This window comes from Lycorma delicatula, chromosome 1 (genome assembly GCF_047948215.1).
Source record: "Lycorma delicatula isolate Av1 chromosome 1, ASM4794821v1, whole genome shotgun sequence".
Lineage (NCBI taxonomy): Eukaryota > Metazoa > Arthropoda > Insecta > Hemiptera > Fulgoridae > Lycorma > Lycorma delicatula.
In genome coordinates this window covers 302,026,906-302,043,874 of record NC_134455.1, presented here as the reverse complement: position 1 = coordinate 302,043,874, position 16,969 = coordinate 302,026,906, and the positions used below count along the sequence as shown (strand labels likewise).

The following is a 16,969-nucleotide window of genomic DNA, read 5'->3' as shown; positions in this document are numbered from 1 at the left end:
ACAAAAATGCGCACATTTATTACTATAGCACATGGTAATGAGCACATGGTTGGCGCATGGTAATGAGGTTCCCTAATTAATGCTTGCTTGACAAGTCCTGATGTCTACATAACTGAACTGATCTGTACAAATCAACACGCGCTTAAAAAATTTATATATTTGTTTATAAAAAGATTTAGAAAATATGTATACATAAGAACAGCACAAACCCTTAGGTTTCACCAGTAAACTGAAGATAAAGTATATCTTGCTGCATCCGGATCTGAAATTTACTGTATAACTTATTGAAAAAGACTGACGTCATATGTGCGATGTACCATTACCGCTTGTATTGAAAACTGCTTGAATCAAATTTTTTTGACTTCAACAAATATTGTAGGAAATTCTGACGCTCATTAGTATACATATAATCATATTACATCATCAGTTTTCAAAACCTGTTAGAGATCTTTCAAATCTATAAACAAATTGTATGTGTTACATATTTACACCTTTCTGATTCATATAATTATACAGTAATTCCTATAGACAAAATCTTATTTGCATGTAACAAGATGAACTAGAAGATATATGTTTGGTAATGAAATATAACAGCTGCAAGACAATACAACATGTTAGTGTTGTACTGTTACAGCTTTTAATAACAGATTGGAATTGTTAAGTATATATGGTACACAAAGCAGGTGAGAATTGTATGACTATTTAGTATTTATTTATTTCTTTATTAGAGCTGTACCATTGAAGAAAAAATATCAAATTTATCAGCTGTGAATATGAACAATCTGAAGAATTACAAGATAAAATACAGATTGTAACAAATAAACTAATGACCACCAATAATTGTTAATACATATAATATTTTTATCAATAAATAGTACATTAATATAATATATACTGCTATATGTATATTTTATCAATATATTAATATTTTTAAATCACAACAACGTATACAACTCTGAATCCATGCCAATCAAACTATTATTCCTTATTCTATTAATTTTGAAATTGATTTTTAAAATCTCTTTACTACAAAAAGTGCATAAATTTGTTCAACACTCAGAATTTGAAGAATTACTTTTAAACATTATAAATTAATACTGTAACAACCTCAATTTATTTGCAACATTGTAGATGAACCACCATGTCAATGTTGAATCATTTAAACAAAAATACAAACAAAAAGTAGATGAATTATAAACAAAACATAACTTGTCATTAATATACAACTGATAATAACAAATGGTGATTAGATTGTAGAGAAACTTGGCAGTTTTGACAATAAATGTTTACCAAAACATTTTAATGATAGTTTCACAGAAAATTGTGTAAATCTATAAACCCTGAATTTGCCTTTAAACACAATATGTACTGTGTATGATTTTTTGAGACACTAAATAGATTAGGTTTAATCAGTGATAACCATGCATAAAGGTTATAGCATAAAGACTACATTTAATTTATTTAAATTGTTTCATTGAACTTGAGGTATTGCACAATAAACCAATATTGGTTTTATTGACCACTATTTTTATTAATTACAAAGTGTCAAAATTTTTCATAACAAGTGATATTTATATACTGCATATGCAATTGACATCCCCTGTAAATACTTGCTACGATTGGAGTTTTATTGGAAAGTTATCTATTGCTAAAGCAAATGCAAAACACCTTTTTGGTTCAAAGGTTTTATTCATTTAAAAAGTTATGCCAGTCATTAAGATTTGACTGTAAATTTTTGGAATGTTAAGTAAAAGTAATTAGTGAACATGTTCTCCAACACTTATAGCTTTTTCTTATTTTAAGGGTTTTAAACTGAAAAATTACTTTTCAATGAGACACTTTTTAAAAACATTTTTTAATATAAGGTAATAAACCTACATGCTGTAACAATAGCAAACAGAATGTGATAGTTTCATTTTGCGTTTAGTTTTTAAGATGATGGCCTTGTTTTGTTTCTTTATAAATATTTATTAAAAGACAATATACTGTGTTTTAATATAATTAGCAGATTATTGAATAACAAAATGAAAAAATGTGTAGTTTATTATTACAGATGATTAAAAAAACTGCAGAAAATTATTGTAATATAAGAAACTATCAGTTTACTTTAGTACAATGCAAAAAAAATAACACAAATAGTACAAAATAATTTATTTACACAAATTCACAAAAAAAGGAAAAAACATGAACAAGAAAAAGGGTGAAATCAATACTTTGCTTATTAGTTTAATTAGTAGCCACTTTCCACAAACAGATAGAATGATCAACTCCTGCACAAACATATGGTAATCTATGATGCCAAGATAACCCTCCAACACACTAGAAATAAAAGCATTTTTGTTATCATTAAAATAAAGCAACATGAAATATTATGTTAGATACCACATTTAAATAAATATGTCTAACATTTTTATTAGTATGTCTCCCTCTATGAATTATGAGACCTTGTCGATGGTGAGGGGGCTTGAGTGCTCAATGATATGGAGTAGCTTGATCGAAGATGCAAGTAAATCGGAGAGGTATTTGTTGAGAGCCAGACTAAGGAATGATTCCTGAAATAGGGCAGCAGCTCTTAAATAGGTCAGGAGGATTTAATATCAACACCACTCAATCTTCTGAGAACTGCGCAGCTGAAAGCAATGGAAAACTACAGCAGCCTTTTTTTTCCAAGAAACTGTAACTCTCTGTAGTAACAAAGATGGAGGTGCCTTCTGTAGTAAAATATTCCGGAGGTAAACTAGGCCCCCGTTCGAATCTCTGGGTGGGGACTGCTAAGAAGGGGTCACCAGAAAATTAAAAAATAACATTCTACGAGTCAGAGTTTGGAATGTCAGAAGTCTAAAAACGGTTAGTGGGTCAGAAAATTTAAAGAGGGAAATGGAAATGTAGATGTAGTAGGAATTAGCGAGGTTCGGTGGAAGAGTAAAACAACTTTTGATCAGGTAATTTTAGAATAATTAACACAGCTTCAAATAAAGGGCAGGCAGGAGTAGGTTTTGTAATGAACAAGAAGATAGGGAAGAGAGTAGAGTATTTCAGCATAGCGACAGAATTATTGTAATAAGAATAAAATCAAAACCTAAGCCAACAACAATTGTTAACATCTATATTCCTACAAATGGCCATCATGATGATGAGATAGAGTGTGTATATAAAGAAATTGACGAAGCAATTAAACACATAAAAGGGGATGAAAATTTAATAATAGTTGGAGATTGGAATACAAGCATTGGAAAAGGCAAGAAAGGAAATATTGTGGGCGAGTATGGGCTGGGCAAAAAGAATAAAACATACCAACTTATAGAGTTTTACATGAAGTATAATTTAGTAATTGCCAACACTCAGTTCAAAAATTGTAATAGATTTATTTATTTAGCGTATGGCACAAGACACAACACCAGCAGTAAAAAATTACAAACATCTAACAAATTAATATAAGCTACTGATTCCGGAGTCGCTATCAGGAAATCTTCAGGTGTCCCTTCATAAGCTGTCCTCAGGCAAACTTCTGTGATGTGTTTAACAGTTTGATTTTCACCACACTTGCAAATTTGGGGGGGGGGGTTCCCCGTTTATACAGGAAATAGGTGCAGTTAACATGCTGAGTTCATATTCTGTTTAACACTGACAATGTTCTATGTGGCAAGTCCTGGCAGCTTTTGAGCAATGCATGGAATTTGGTTATTCTGCTTTGTGGTCCATTCTTGATCCCAGGTATCAGTAAGGTATCCTTCCTCTGTGACAGCAATTGCTGTTTTTATAGGTGACTTTCAAGATCGAAGGCGACCACGATTGCATCCTCAATGTCCTCATATATTGGTAGATTTCAATTGTCCATAATCTTCTTGTACTCTCTTATAAAAGCATTAACAGGGTGCAGATTTGGGGTTGGTATGTGGCTCAATACTGGGAGCTATTCCACAGGAGTAGACCTGATAACTCAGGCAATCATTCTCATAGTGTTATTAAGTTGAGCATCAATTCTATGAACATAAGGGGTGTTAAGCCACACTGGCGCACAATATTCCGCAGCCGAGACAAAGAGGTTCAGAGTTGATGTGAGCAAAGTGGAAGCCGACGCTCCTCATGTTATTCCACAGAGCTTATGTATAATGTTGTTTCTAGTTTTCAATTATTCTGCAGTTTTCATTAGGTGCTCCTTTGAAAGCATTCTATCAAGTGTCACCCCTAGGTATTTTGGTGTCTTATTGTGAAAGAGCCATGTATTCTCGAATAGAATTTTAAGCTCCCCATTAGCAAACTTGCTATTTAGATGGACGCATGATACCTCTGTTTTACTAGCATTTGATTGGAGGTGCCATCTTCAGAAGTACCATCCCAGTCTCTGCAGGTTGGCCATCAGGACCTGCTGCGACTCTTCAAATGATCTACATTTTGTTGTTAACACCCAGTCATTGGCATAGTCACGCTTTTCCGATCTTGTCTTCAGCATGTCAGAATGTCTTCAGCATGATAGAACTAGAGGCTGAAAAGGAAAGGCGCAAGTACCAACCCTTGTGGCAGGCCATTCTTTGGTGAGCTTATATCGGATCCCATGATAACTTAGAACATTCTGTTGTTCAGCATGTTATTAAGCAGGCGAGCGTTAATTTACATGGGATTACACGGAGGCCCTTACAAATCATGCCTTCTCTCCAGACAGTGTCGTAAGCGGCTGATAGATCAATGAATGCAGCAGAGGTTTTAAGATTTCTTTGGAACCCCGCTTCAATGTACATTGTGAGCAAGAGAACTAGGTCAATGCAACTTTGTTTTGGCCTAAAGCCTGCTTGTTCAATCTGTATAATTACAAATATTCTCTGACAGATTCTGTTGTAAATAAGCCTTTCTAGTAATTTATACGTCACCGATAGCAATGCTATAGGACTGTAGCTCTCAGGTAAGTTTGCTGGTTTCCCATGTTTTAAGATGGCTACTACCTTCCATTCTTTGAACTCTCTGGGTACGCTACCGATCTGCATTATGTCAGTAAAGAATCTGGCCAGCCAAAGTGTTTTGTGTATTTTCTGCAGTTGTAACACAAATTCTGGACTGATGCTATCGAATCCTGGTGCTTTTCTTGCAGCGATATATTTGAGCACTGACTCAATTTCTTCAAGTGAAAAAGGGTGAGTGTACTCAGTGTCCCTCACCTCTCTCCACTAGTTTCTGAGTTCATATTTTATCTCAATTGTGTGTGCCCTGTCTCTTGGTGCTCTGGATGTTGCCACTATGTTGGACGCTACAGTGTTTGGAGAGACATTTACTTTTTGTCTCTGAATAACAGCTCTACTTCTTCTATTATGAGGAATAGAAGAATATACACATGGAAACAGCCAGGTGATACTGCAAGGTATCAGATAGATTACATCTTGGTTAAGCAAAGATTTAAAAATCAATTCATCAACTGTAAAGCTTACCCTGGAGCAGACATTGATAGCAACCATAATTTAGTAATAATGAAATGTATTGTTGTATTGAAATGTAATGTATTATTGGAGTTTAACAACCTGAAGAAAAGGTGTTAGATGAATCGGTGGAATTTAGAGAAGCTTGTGGAAGAGGAGGTAATGATTTTTGAGGAGGACATCACAAGAGGTCTGAGTGAAAAAGATAAGGTAGAATATGTAGAAGAAGAATGGGAGAATGTTAAAAAGGAAATTCTTAAATCAGCAGAAGCAAACTTAGGTGGAACAAAGAGAACTGGTAGAAAACCTTGGATTTCAGATGATATATATCAGCTGATAGATAAACATAGAAAATATAAGAATGCTAGTGATGAAGAAAGTAAAAGGAACTATTGACAATTAAGAAATACTGTAAACAGGAGGTGCAAACTAGCGAAAGAAGAATGGATTAAAGAAAAGTGTTCAGAAGTGGAAAGAGAAATGAACATTGTACAACAGGCGGAGCATACAGGAAAGTTAAGGAAAATTTTGTGGTACATAAATTAAAATCTAATAATGTGTTAAACAAAGATGATATACTGATTTATAATGTGAAAGAAAAGGCCAATAGGTGGGTGGAATATACAGAAGAGTTATATGGAGGAAATGAATTAGAAATTGGTGTTAAAGAGGAAGTCGAAGAGGATGAAAGGGGAGAAACAATACTGAGATCTGAATTTAAGAGAGCATTAAAATATTTGAATGACAGAAATTTTCCTGGAATACCTGCAAAATTACTCACAATGCAGGTGAGGAAGCGATAGATTATACAAACTGGTATGTAATATTTACAAAATAGGGGAAGTTCCATCAGACTTCAAAAAGAGTGTTATAGTCATGATACCAAAGAAAGCAGGAGCACATAAATTTGAAGAATTCAGAAAAATTAGTTTAACTAGTCATGCATAGAAAATCTTACTAGAATTCTGTACAGAATTGAGAAGAGAGTGGAAGAAGTGTTAGGAGAAGACCAATTTGGTTTCAGGAAAAGTATAGGGGCAAGGGAAGCAATTTTAGCACTCAGATTAATAGTAGAAGGAAGATTAAATAAAAAAAAAACAACATACTTGGCATTTATAGACCTAGAAAAGGCATTTGATAACATAGACTGGAATAAAATGTTCAGCATTTTAAAAAAATTAGGGTTCAAATACAGATAGAAGAACAATTACTAACATTTACAGGAACCAAACAGCAACATTAATAATTGACGAACGTAAGAAAGAAAACAGAATAAAAATGGAGTTCAGCAAGGATGTTCCCTAAAAAAAAAGGAGTCCGACAAGAACTAACAGTTAATGATGTGAAAGAAAAATTTAGATCTGGAGTAACAGTACAACGTGAAAAGATAAAGATGCTACAATTTGCTGATCATATAGTAATTCTAGCTGAGAGTAAAAAATTTTCAGAATGAACGGCATGGATGAAGTCTTACGCAAGAACTACAGCATGAAAATAAACAAGAACAAAACGAAAGTAATGAAATGTATTAGAAATAATGAAGATGGACCACAGAATGTAAAAATAGGAAGGGAAAAGATTACGGAGATAGAAGAATTTTGTTATTAGGAAGTAGAATTACTAAAGATAGACAAAGCAGGAGCAATATAAAATGACGAATAGCACAGGCGAAACGAGCCTTCAGTCAGAAATATAATTTGTTTATATCAAAACTTAATTTAAACATCAGGAAAACATTTCTGAAAGTATATGTTTGAAGTGTAGCTTTAAACGAAAGTGAAACTTGGACGATCGGAGTACCTGAGAAGAAAAGATTAGAATCTTTTGAAATGTGGTGCTATAAGAGACTGTTAAAAATCAGATGGGTGGATAAAGTGACAAATGAAGAGATGTTGCAATTTCTGATGAAGAAAGATGAATTTTGAAAAATATAGTTGAAAGAAGAGACAGACTTAATAGGCCACATATTAAGGCATCCTGGAATAGACGTTTTAATGTTCGAGGGACAATAGAATGGAAAAACTGTGCAGGCAGGCAACATTTAGAATATGAAAAACAAATTGTTGGGGATGTAGGATGTGGGAGGTATAACAAAATGAAATGGGAATCTTGGAGAGCTGCATCAAACCAGTCAAATGACTGAAGACAAAAAAAATTTAATATGTATAAATGTGGAAATTATCATTTACTATATTACACAATGAAAATAAGAAACACGGATATTTTCTCCACCAACTAAGAGCTGGTTATGACCATAATAAATAAATAAACTACAGAAGTTATCAAAACTTGTTCGGCTAACATACTGTTAGCTATTTTACTTCATTTTCTCACAAGTAATTTTATTTAAAAATAATAATCTGTATAAACAGTGGTTAAATTTTCAAAATACAAATATAAAAGTGTTTCTAACAGAGTAGAAACAGTTTGACTAAGTCCAACAGACATTAGGAATAAAAGAATAATAAAAAGATCTGCAAAAAATCTTACCATTTTAAATACACTGTGTCTCTGACTTTTTATTTTTTGAGAGTGCATTGCTTAATCCTAAATTATATGTCCAATCAGCAAACAGCATATTTTAGTTTATTTAAACTTGATATTTATAATATCAATATTAATTTTAAAAACAAATGATTTTTTCATCCTTCATTTTAACTCAGTTAAAAAACTGAGTTAATTATATTGAAAAACAACTAAAAAGGAATTTAGGTACGATAATTTTATAAGCAGGGGCAGATAACTGTGAAGAATACACAGCAATTAGTTTAATTAGTCATGCATCAAAAATCTTAACTAGAATTCTATACAGAAGAATTGAGAGGAGAGTGGAAGAAGTGTTAGGAGAAGACCAATTTGGTTTCAGGAAAAGTATAGGGACAAGGGAAGCAATTTTAGGCCTCAGATTAATAGTAGAAGGAAGATTAAAGAAAAACAAACCAACATACTTGGCGTTTATAGACCTAGAAAAGGCATTTGATAACGTAGATTGGAATAAAATGTTCAGCATTTTAAAAAAATTAGGGTTCAAATACAGAGATAGAAGAACAATTGCTAACATGTACAGGAACCAAACAGCAACAGTAATAATTGAATAACATAAGAAAGAAGCCGTAATAAGAAAGGGAGTCCGACAAGGATGTTCCCTATCTCCGTTACTTTTTAATCTTTACATGGAACTAGCAGTTAATGATGTTAAAGAACAATTTAGATTCGGAGTAACAGTACAAGGTGAAAAGATAAAGATGCTATGATTTGCTGATGATATAGTAATTCTAGCCGAGAGTAAAAGGGATTTAGAAGAAACAATGAAAGGCATAGATGAAGTCCTATGCAAGAACTATCGCATGAAAAATAAACAAGAACAAAACAAAAGTAATGAAATGTAGTAGAAATAACAAAGATGGACCACTGAATGTGAAAATAGGAGGAGAAAAGATAATGGAGGTAGAAGAACTTTGTTATTTGGGAAGTAGAATTACTAAAGATGGACGAAGCAGGAGCGATATAAAATGCTGAATAGCACAAGCGAAACGAGCCTTCAGTAAGAAATATAATTTGTTTACATCAAAAATTAATTTAAATGTCAGGAAAAGATTTTTGAAAGTATATGTTTGGAGTGTCGCTTTATATGGAAGTGAAAGTTGGACAATCGGAGTATCTGAGAAGAAAAGATTAGAAGCTTTTGAAATGTGGTGCTATAGGAGAATGTTAAAAATCAGATGGGTGGATAAAGTGACAAATGAAGAGGTATTGCGGCAAATAGATGAAGAAAGAAGCATTTGGAAAAACATAGTTAAAAGAAGAGACAGACTTGTAGGCCACATACTAAGGCATCCTGGAATAGTCGCTTTAATATTGGAAGGACAGGTAGAAGGAAAAAATTGTGTAGGCAGGCCACGTTTGGAATATGTAAAACAAATTGTTAGGGATGTAGGATGTAGAGGGTATACTGAAATGAAACGACTAGCACTAGATAGGGAATCTTGGAGAGCTGCATCAAACCAGTCAAATGACTGAAGACAAAAAAAAAAAAAAAATTTTATAAAGTTAGCAACTGAACGTTGACAAATTCAAAAATAAAATTAGTAATTTATCATCATCACAACAGAGTCCTTCAAAAATTCCATCTTCAGCTATTATTTTATATAACTTATACTAATCTAAAATTATGCATGATGATAAGTATAGTCATTATAAACATAAATCGTTAGCTAGAAATAATTGTCTACTACCACATAATAGTTATGTTTTAAAATAGCACAAGAAATAAGTTATTTATAAAAATCTAATATTTAATTTTTGCACGGATTAAAAAAAAAGAATATAATATCTAAATAAATATATAAAACGAATATCAACTGTAATTTATCACAAGACAAACATAATCAAAGAAATTTAATATATTTCTGGAGTTCTTCACTTACGTTGTAAACAAGTTACTGAAATTCATTTATTCTTGACTTTTAATTACAACTTAATTGGGGTGACTTTGAGAATAAAAAAGATCTTTATTTCAAAGATCTTTTATCTTCATAGTGAATACTTTGTTAAAATCTCTTCAAGGAATAATATAAACACAATTAGATCTTAAACTATTGTTATGAAACAAGAGATAGCACAGAAAATTATAATAAATCTCTTGCTTTTTTTCTAGTTTTTTTTATAAATTACTGCTAGTTCAGATGGAAATTAACCTGAAACACTGTAGGTTGGTTCATTAAAGAAAGGTTTATATAAACAAACCATTCACCATATAGGATGGAATCCTATAAAAGGATTAAGGATTGCTTATTAAAGGATGAAATTCTTAGTGAAACGCAGGCAATTTCATGAGATATGGTTCATTCAGCATTCTATGTAGAACTCCACTGACCCACTGAAATGAGTTTACAAAAATAAAATGGTCATCATTTAATGTCATTTTTAAAAGTTAACTTTTTAAACTCTCCTTTTTTGGGCAATTATAGATTATAGCTATTAATCTACACATAAAAAAAAAATTAATTTTGTTTTTTATCTATTATATATATATATATGTACCTTAAGAGCTGCATTCACAACAGGCTGTTTTACACAAGTGTGCACTACTTTTAGGGTATTTCCAGGCTGTCCTATCATGGCTACGTGATGTTCACTTTGTTGTGCAAATCTTAACAAACAGCCTTTTGTATGGAGTGGTCGTTTCTCAATAGGAAAACTGAAATATAAAAACAACTTTTGCATTAATGAAATACTCCACATATTAAGTAATGAATTTATAGTTACATGTATAACTAATAAATATGACTTACAAAGGTCTACAATATAGATTAAAAAAATAATAAATTTACACAAATTATTAAATTGATGCACTATACACGCTAATAAGTAATCATAACAAGGAGTATAAAAATCAATCTATGCAATAAATTTATATATATGGTTTGAAAATAAAATAAATTAAAATATAAAAATAAAAACAACAATGAATAAAATTTTTATTTTAAATTTGAGAGCCAGAAGAGAAAAAAAAAGAGGTTCAAAAACAAATGAGATAATTATACAGCAATGGCCTTCATTAGTTGTTAGATTAATTGTAATAAATTCAGTACGATAAAATCAAAATATGAATTTCTAGCACACTAATTAAGGAAAAAGGCTTGTTTAACACATGAAACAACACGAGATATGACATTGTAAATCCCAAACAATAAGCAGTAAACAGTACATTAAATCATCATGACAAAATTAATCAACAGGAAAATAATGTTACTAATGATGTAAAAATTTTTAAATACGAGGTGTGTGAGAAAAGTAATAAAACTGACTTTTTACTTACTAGTTAAATTTAACTGTTCGCTCATCATCCTTATTGTTAAATGACGGTCTGATCTCACAAGAATGCTCATACGCTCAATGTTTTTGTCAGCTTTTGAAGTTGAAGGTCTCCCTGAGCGAGGTTGATCTTCTACGTGTTCTCGGCCTTCCAAAAATGATTTGTGCCAGCAGAAAACTTGTGTCTTGATAAGCAATGTTCCCCATAGGCCTGTTTCAACTTTTAAAAGGTCACACTCGCAGATTCCCCAAGTTTAACACAAAACTTAATTGCACAACGTTGCTCTAAATTCCGATGCTCCATTTTTGTAACGCACAACAAAAACACAACTTCACTGACGGTGCTGTCAAAAATAATGTGTTGGCTGAATGGAGTTGAAACTTGTACTGAACATGTGGAAGGGATGAACAAACCGGTCTAGCACAGACTGGTAGACACAGCGTTGCCAGATAGCTCTCAGTGTTACCAATCTCATTACTCTTCTCACACACCTTGTATGTATTATTTTTTGTTATATAATGAATCCCAACAAAATATTCACTAAAACTGGTTATCTGACAATCTTCAATATGGTGACAACAACAAAGGGTCTAACGTAACAAAATGTAATTAATACATCAGCAAGATAACATCTATAAGTTTAACTTTCTTAAAATTTTTTTCAGTCAAAAGTTGCTTATCAACAACTATCTTAGTGTAAGTTGAAATATAAGGGTCATTCAAATATAAACCAGAAATTTTCAGCACGGAATTATGAAGAGTAATGAATGTGGGTGGTGCTGCAGGTAGTAAACTGGATTGTGGAAGAGAGCAATTGGCCAGCCTTGCAGGTCTCGTTCCCACATCAATAGCAGAATCTCTGAGCTGGAGGTAACATCGTCTTGCACAATGAATTACAATCAGATTTGTTGCCAATGAAGGTGTCAAATCTGAAATTTTGATCAACTCCAGGCACAGTTCAATAATGCTACCCTGTCACAAACTCAAGTGTTTGATTGGGCCAAAAAATGTTCAAGTGGCCATGATGCAGTGGAGAATATTCACAAAGTCGTCTACAGACCAGCATCAATAATGACAACTTTCAGGCTGTTGGTGACCTTGTGGAAGATGTCTGCTGCATAAAACCGCTGCTGAAATTTCATCAGAGGTGAACATAAAGTGTTGGTAGTATGCATACATTGTTGTCAGATACTCTTGGATATAGCAAAGTATTAGCGAAATAGGTTTCACAGAGAACCCAGAGAAATGTCAAAAAAATCATCTGTTAGCAGCTTCTGTATCGCTTTGAGGAAGAAGAGGCATATTTGGACTGTATTGTGACCTGCGACAAAACATGGGTCCTCCACTAAACCCCAAAAAGCAAAAGAACAAGTATAGACAGGAGGAAAAGTAGAGAAGCCACCAATCAAGACTACGAAACACATATCAGCGGAAAAGTTTTGGCAACTGTGATTTTTTTTGGAATTCAAAAGGTTTGCCACCGATTGGTTTCCTGCATGAATAAAGGACAGTAAATGCAGAACACTACTGTCAGTTGGTGGATGACAGCAGGGCTCCTTATCACAACAAATGATACTGGCAACCGATTTGCAATGTCCTCCTTCTCCATGACAAGCACAGCCGCATACAGCAGCTCAGACTCACGATAAACTCACTACAATTCAATGGACACCTCAGCACAGTTCAGACTGATCACCATATGATTTCCACACATTTACAGAAGCTATAGGAAGGGAAAAATTCAAAGATAATGCCACAGTCTAGCATTATGTCTACAACTCTAGCATCATGTCTTTGGGGCAGCCATCTTGTTTTTACGACAAGATCAGGAAGCTACCTATTCGGTAAGAAAATGTTTTCTGTTGAAAAAATTATATAGAAAAATATGGTAATTTATTTATAACCTTATGTCATATTAATGAAGTTGTGTAAACAAATTTTGGGGTTTATATTTGAATGACCCTTGTACTGTATATCTCAAATATTTTTGGATTATTATAATACCTACACCAGATGTCAGTTAAGTGTTTGTCTTGGTACTAAAATAAGGGTGTTGTTACAAACTAATTTTAAATAATTAGTATACAAAATAATAATATATGAAGATAAACTGAAAAACTTTAATCCCTCATTAAAATAAATAGCATCCTACATTTCTTAGAAATGTCACAGATTATTAAATTACAAATATATATTACCTACATAATATTAAAAACACAAAATAAGGAACACTACATGTAGAAAAAAAAACTGTACAAGTGTACAGGCAGTCATTACAAAAAGACATCACAAATTATATAGCTGTGATGTCTACCTTTAAAATAATGCATAAATGATTTAGATACTCTTACAGAAAGCAAGATCTAATAAGTTAAAATGGCATAAAAAGAGCAAGCTTATTTACCGGTAAGTTTGTAACAGATTCATACCACACACAACACTAGCATCTGTTCTGCTTAACCTAAAGAAGTATGTATATATTTTGTGTTTCATACAAAATACTAAGATAAAAAAAATCATCTTTACTTGGGCCGAGTAGTGTTCCATATAACAAGATTTCCTCCTGCAAGAGCAGCAACTAGTAGACTATTGGCAGGTGACCAATCCGCAGATAAAAGTGGAACTTCAGATGTTTCAAATGAAAGAATAGCCTGTTGTTTCTCAACATTATACATTCTTACAGTACCATTATTTTCACCAACTAACAGCTTACCAGGTTCTTCATTATGCCAACAAACTGACATACCTATTTTAACAAAAAAAGAAAGAAAAAAAAAATATATATATATACACACAAGGGTAAATCAATTATTATCTGCAATGTAGTTATAAATTTTATTGCAATACAAATAGGAAACTTACATGTACTTCATTTTTCAACACAGTCCCCTTGCATTTCAATGCACTTGGTCCATTGTTACACAACCTTCCTGATTCCTTCATAAACGAAGGTTTTCAGTTGAGCGGTGAGCCAGGAATGCACTGCTTCTTTCATTGTTTCATCCGAGGCAAATCGACAGTCCCTTAATGCCTCTTTGAGTGAACCAAACAAGAGGTAGTCAGAAGGGGCAAGATCATGACTACATGGAGGATGAGCCAGTACTCAAAGTTGAGTTTCTGGAGTGTTTCAGCAGTGTGGGCAGCAGTATGTGGACGGACATTGTCGTGCAACAACACAACACCTTTTGACAGCAGTCCTTGGCGTTTGCTTTGAATTGCAGGCTTCAGCTTGGTAGAAAGCATCTCACTGTAACGTGCACTGTTTATTGTCGTGCCCCTTTCCTCATAACGTTCTAGTACTGAGCCTTGCGAGTCACAAAAAAACGTAAGCATCAGTTTTCCTCCAGACGGTTGAGTCTTGAACTTTTTTTTGCAGGGTGAATTTGAATGTTTCCATTCCATACTCTGCTATTTACTCTCCGGCTCGTAATGATGGATCCATGTTTCGTCACCGGTGATGATTCTGTCTAAGAAGATGTCGTGTTCGTTAGCACAGTGATCAAAATGTTTTTGGCAGATGTCCAAGCGCATTTGTTTATGCAACTGTGCGAGTTGTTTTGGGACCCATCTTGATTTCATAGGCAGAATCGTGACTAATTTGCAGACTATGTGCCACTTCATCAATAGTTACTCTCATCTGTCTAAGAAAACCATTTCACGTGCACGCTCAATGTTTTCCTCAATTGTGATGGTAAACGGTCGTCCAGCTCCTTTGTCGTGCGTAACACTTGTGTAACCATTTTTGATTTTTCAATCCATTCGTAGACACTCTGTTGCGGTAACAAACAGTTCCTGTACTGTACTGAAAGTCTTCGATGAATTTCGGCCCCTGATACACCTTCTGACCATAAAAATGGATCACTGAACATTGCTCTTCTGTGGTGCAAACAGAAAGCGGAGCAGCCATGGTTAACGGCAGGGCAGCAATGGAACTAACCTAGCAGCATAAAACCTGCACAGACATAACAATTAAACCACGCATGCATCACCTAGGCAACACGACAGTACTACCAACATAAACTTAACTAAATTGCGGATAATTGACTTACCCTCGTGTATATATATATATATATATAATTTCTACATTTATTATTATAGTCTTCTAATAATAGAAAACTAACCTGTCCTTTAATAGGAGACAATTACATGACTGTGGCTACAAAAAAAGCCAGGGGTACTTACAAGTAATTCCATTTTAAATTAAGCAGTACAAAAATTATATTTTAACAGTTCAGATTTATATAATTTTTTATTTGTTGACTCTAACTAACCATCAAATGTACAAAAGCTGTAAAATTTCAATATTATTCAGTTTTTTGTATTGTTAAAAACTATTTAACCTTATGAGCTCAAGTGATTTGATTTTTACTAGATTTTCCATGATATACAATGTTTTTTTTTTTTTGTCTTCAGTCATTTGACTGGTTTGATGCAGCTCTCCAAGATTCCCTATCTAGTGCTAGTCGTTTCATTTCAGTATACCCTCTACATCCTACATCCCTAACAATTTGTTTTACATATTCCAAACGTGGCCTGCCTACACAATTTTTTCCTTCTACCTGTCCTTCCAATATTAAAGCGACTATTCCAGGATGCCTTAGTATGTGGCCTACAAGTCTGTCTCTTCTTTTAACTATGTTTTTCCAAATGCTTCTTTCTTCATCTATTTGCCGCAATACCTCTTCATTTGTCACTTTATCCACCCATCTGATTTTTAACATTCTCCTATAGCACCACATTTCAAAAGCTTCTAATCTTTTCTTCTCAGATACTCCGATTGTCCAACTTTCACTTCCATATAAAGCGACACTCCAAACATATACTTTCAAAAATCTTTTCCTGACATTTAAATTAATTTTTGATGTAAACAAATTATATTTCTTACTGAAGGCTCGTTTCGCTTGTGCTATTCAGCATTTTATATCGCTCCTGCTTCGTCCATCTTTAGTAATTCTACTTCCCAAATAACAAAGTTCTTCTACCTCCATTATCTTTTCTCCTCCTATTTTCACATTCAGTGGTCCATCTTTGTTATTTCTACTACATTTCATTACTTTTGTTTTGTTCTTGTTTATTTTTCATGCGATAGTTCTTGCATAGGACTTCATCTATGCCTTTCATTGTTTCTTCTAAATCCCTTTTACTCTCGGCTAGAATTACTATATCATCAGCAAATCATAGCATCTTTATCTTTTCACCTTGTACTGTTACTCCGAATCTAAATTGTTCTTTAACATCATTAACTGCTAGTTCCATGTAAAGATTAAAAAGTAACGGAGATAGGGAACATCCTTGTCGGACTCCCTTTGTTATTACGGCTTCTTTCTTATGTTCAATTGTTACTGTTGCTGTTTGGTTCCTGTACATGTTAGCAATTCTTCTATCTCTGTATTTGAACCCTAATTTTTTTAAAATGATGAACATTTTATTTCAGTCTACGTTATCGAATGCCTTTTCTAGGTCTATAAACGCCAAGTATGTTGGTTTGTTTTTCTTTAATCTTCCTTCTACTATTAATCTGAGGCCTGAAATTGCTTCCCTTGTCCCTATACTTTTCCTGAAACCAAATTGGTCTTCTCCTAACACTTCCTCCACTCTCCTCTCAATTCTTCTGTATAGAATTCTAGTTAATTTTTTTGATGCACGACTAGTTAAACTAATTGTTCTGATATACAATGTACTACTACTATTTAAAAACAAAAACATTTTAAAAGCTCAGAAAAGTTTTTTTTGGAAATTCCAG

The 16,969-nt window shown here is 33.2% G+C and overlaps 1 protein-coding gene across 2 annotated transcripts in view; it reads right to left on the bottom strand.

Annotated features, from left to right (window-relative positions):
- Positions 1 to 2,136: 2,136 nt before the first annotated feature.
- Positions 2,137 to 16,969, bottom strand: part of Nup37 (nuclear pore complex protein Nup37) — a 31,346-nt gene continuing 16,513 nt past the window's right edge. For both annotated transcript variants that reach the window (XM_075380323.1, XM_075380330.1), the window contains exons 4-6: positions 13,753 to 13,972; positions 10,452 to 10,608; positions 2,137 to 2,319 (exon numbers count right to left, since the gene is read on the bottom strand). In XM_075380323.1, the coding sequence (XP_075236438.1) occupies positions 2,227 to 2,319; positions 10,452 to 10,608; positions 13,753 to 13,972 (470 nt within the window). In that variant the 3' untranslated portion in view covers positions 2,137 to 2,226. The remainder of the gene's footprint in view (positions 2,320 to 10,451; positions 10,609 to 13,752; positions 13,973 to 16,969) is intronic.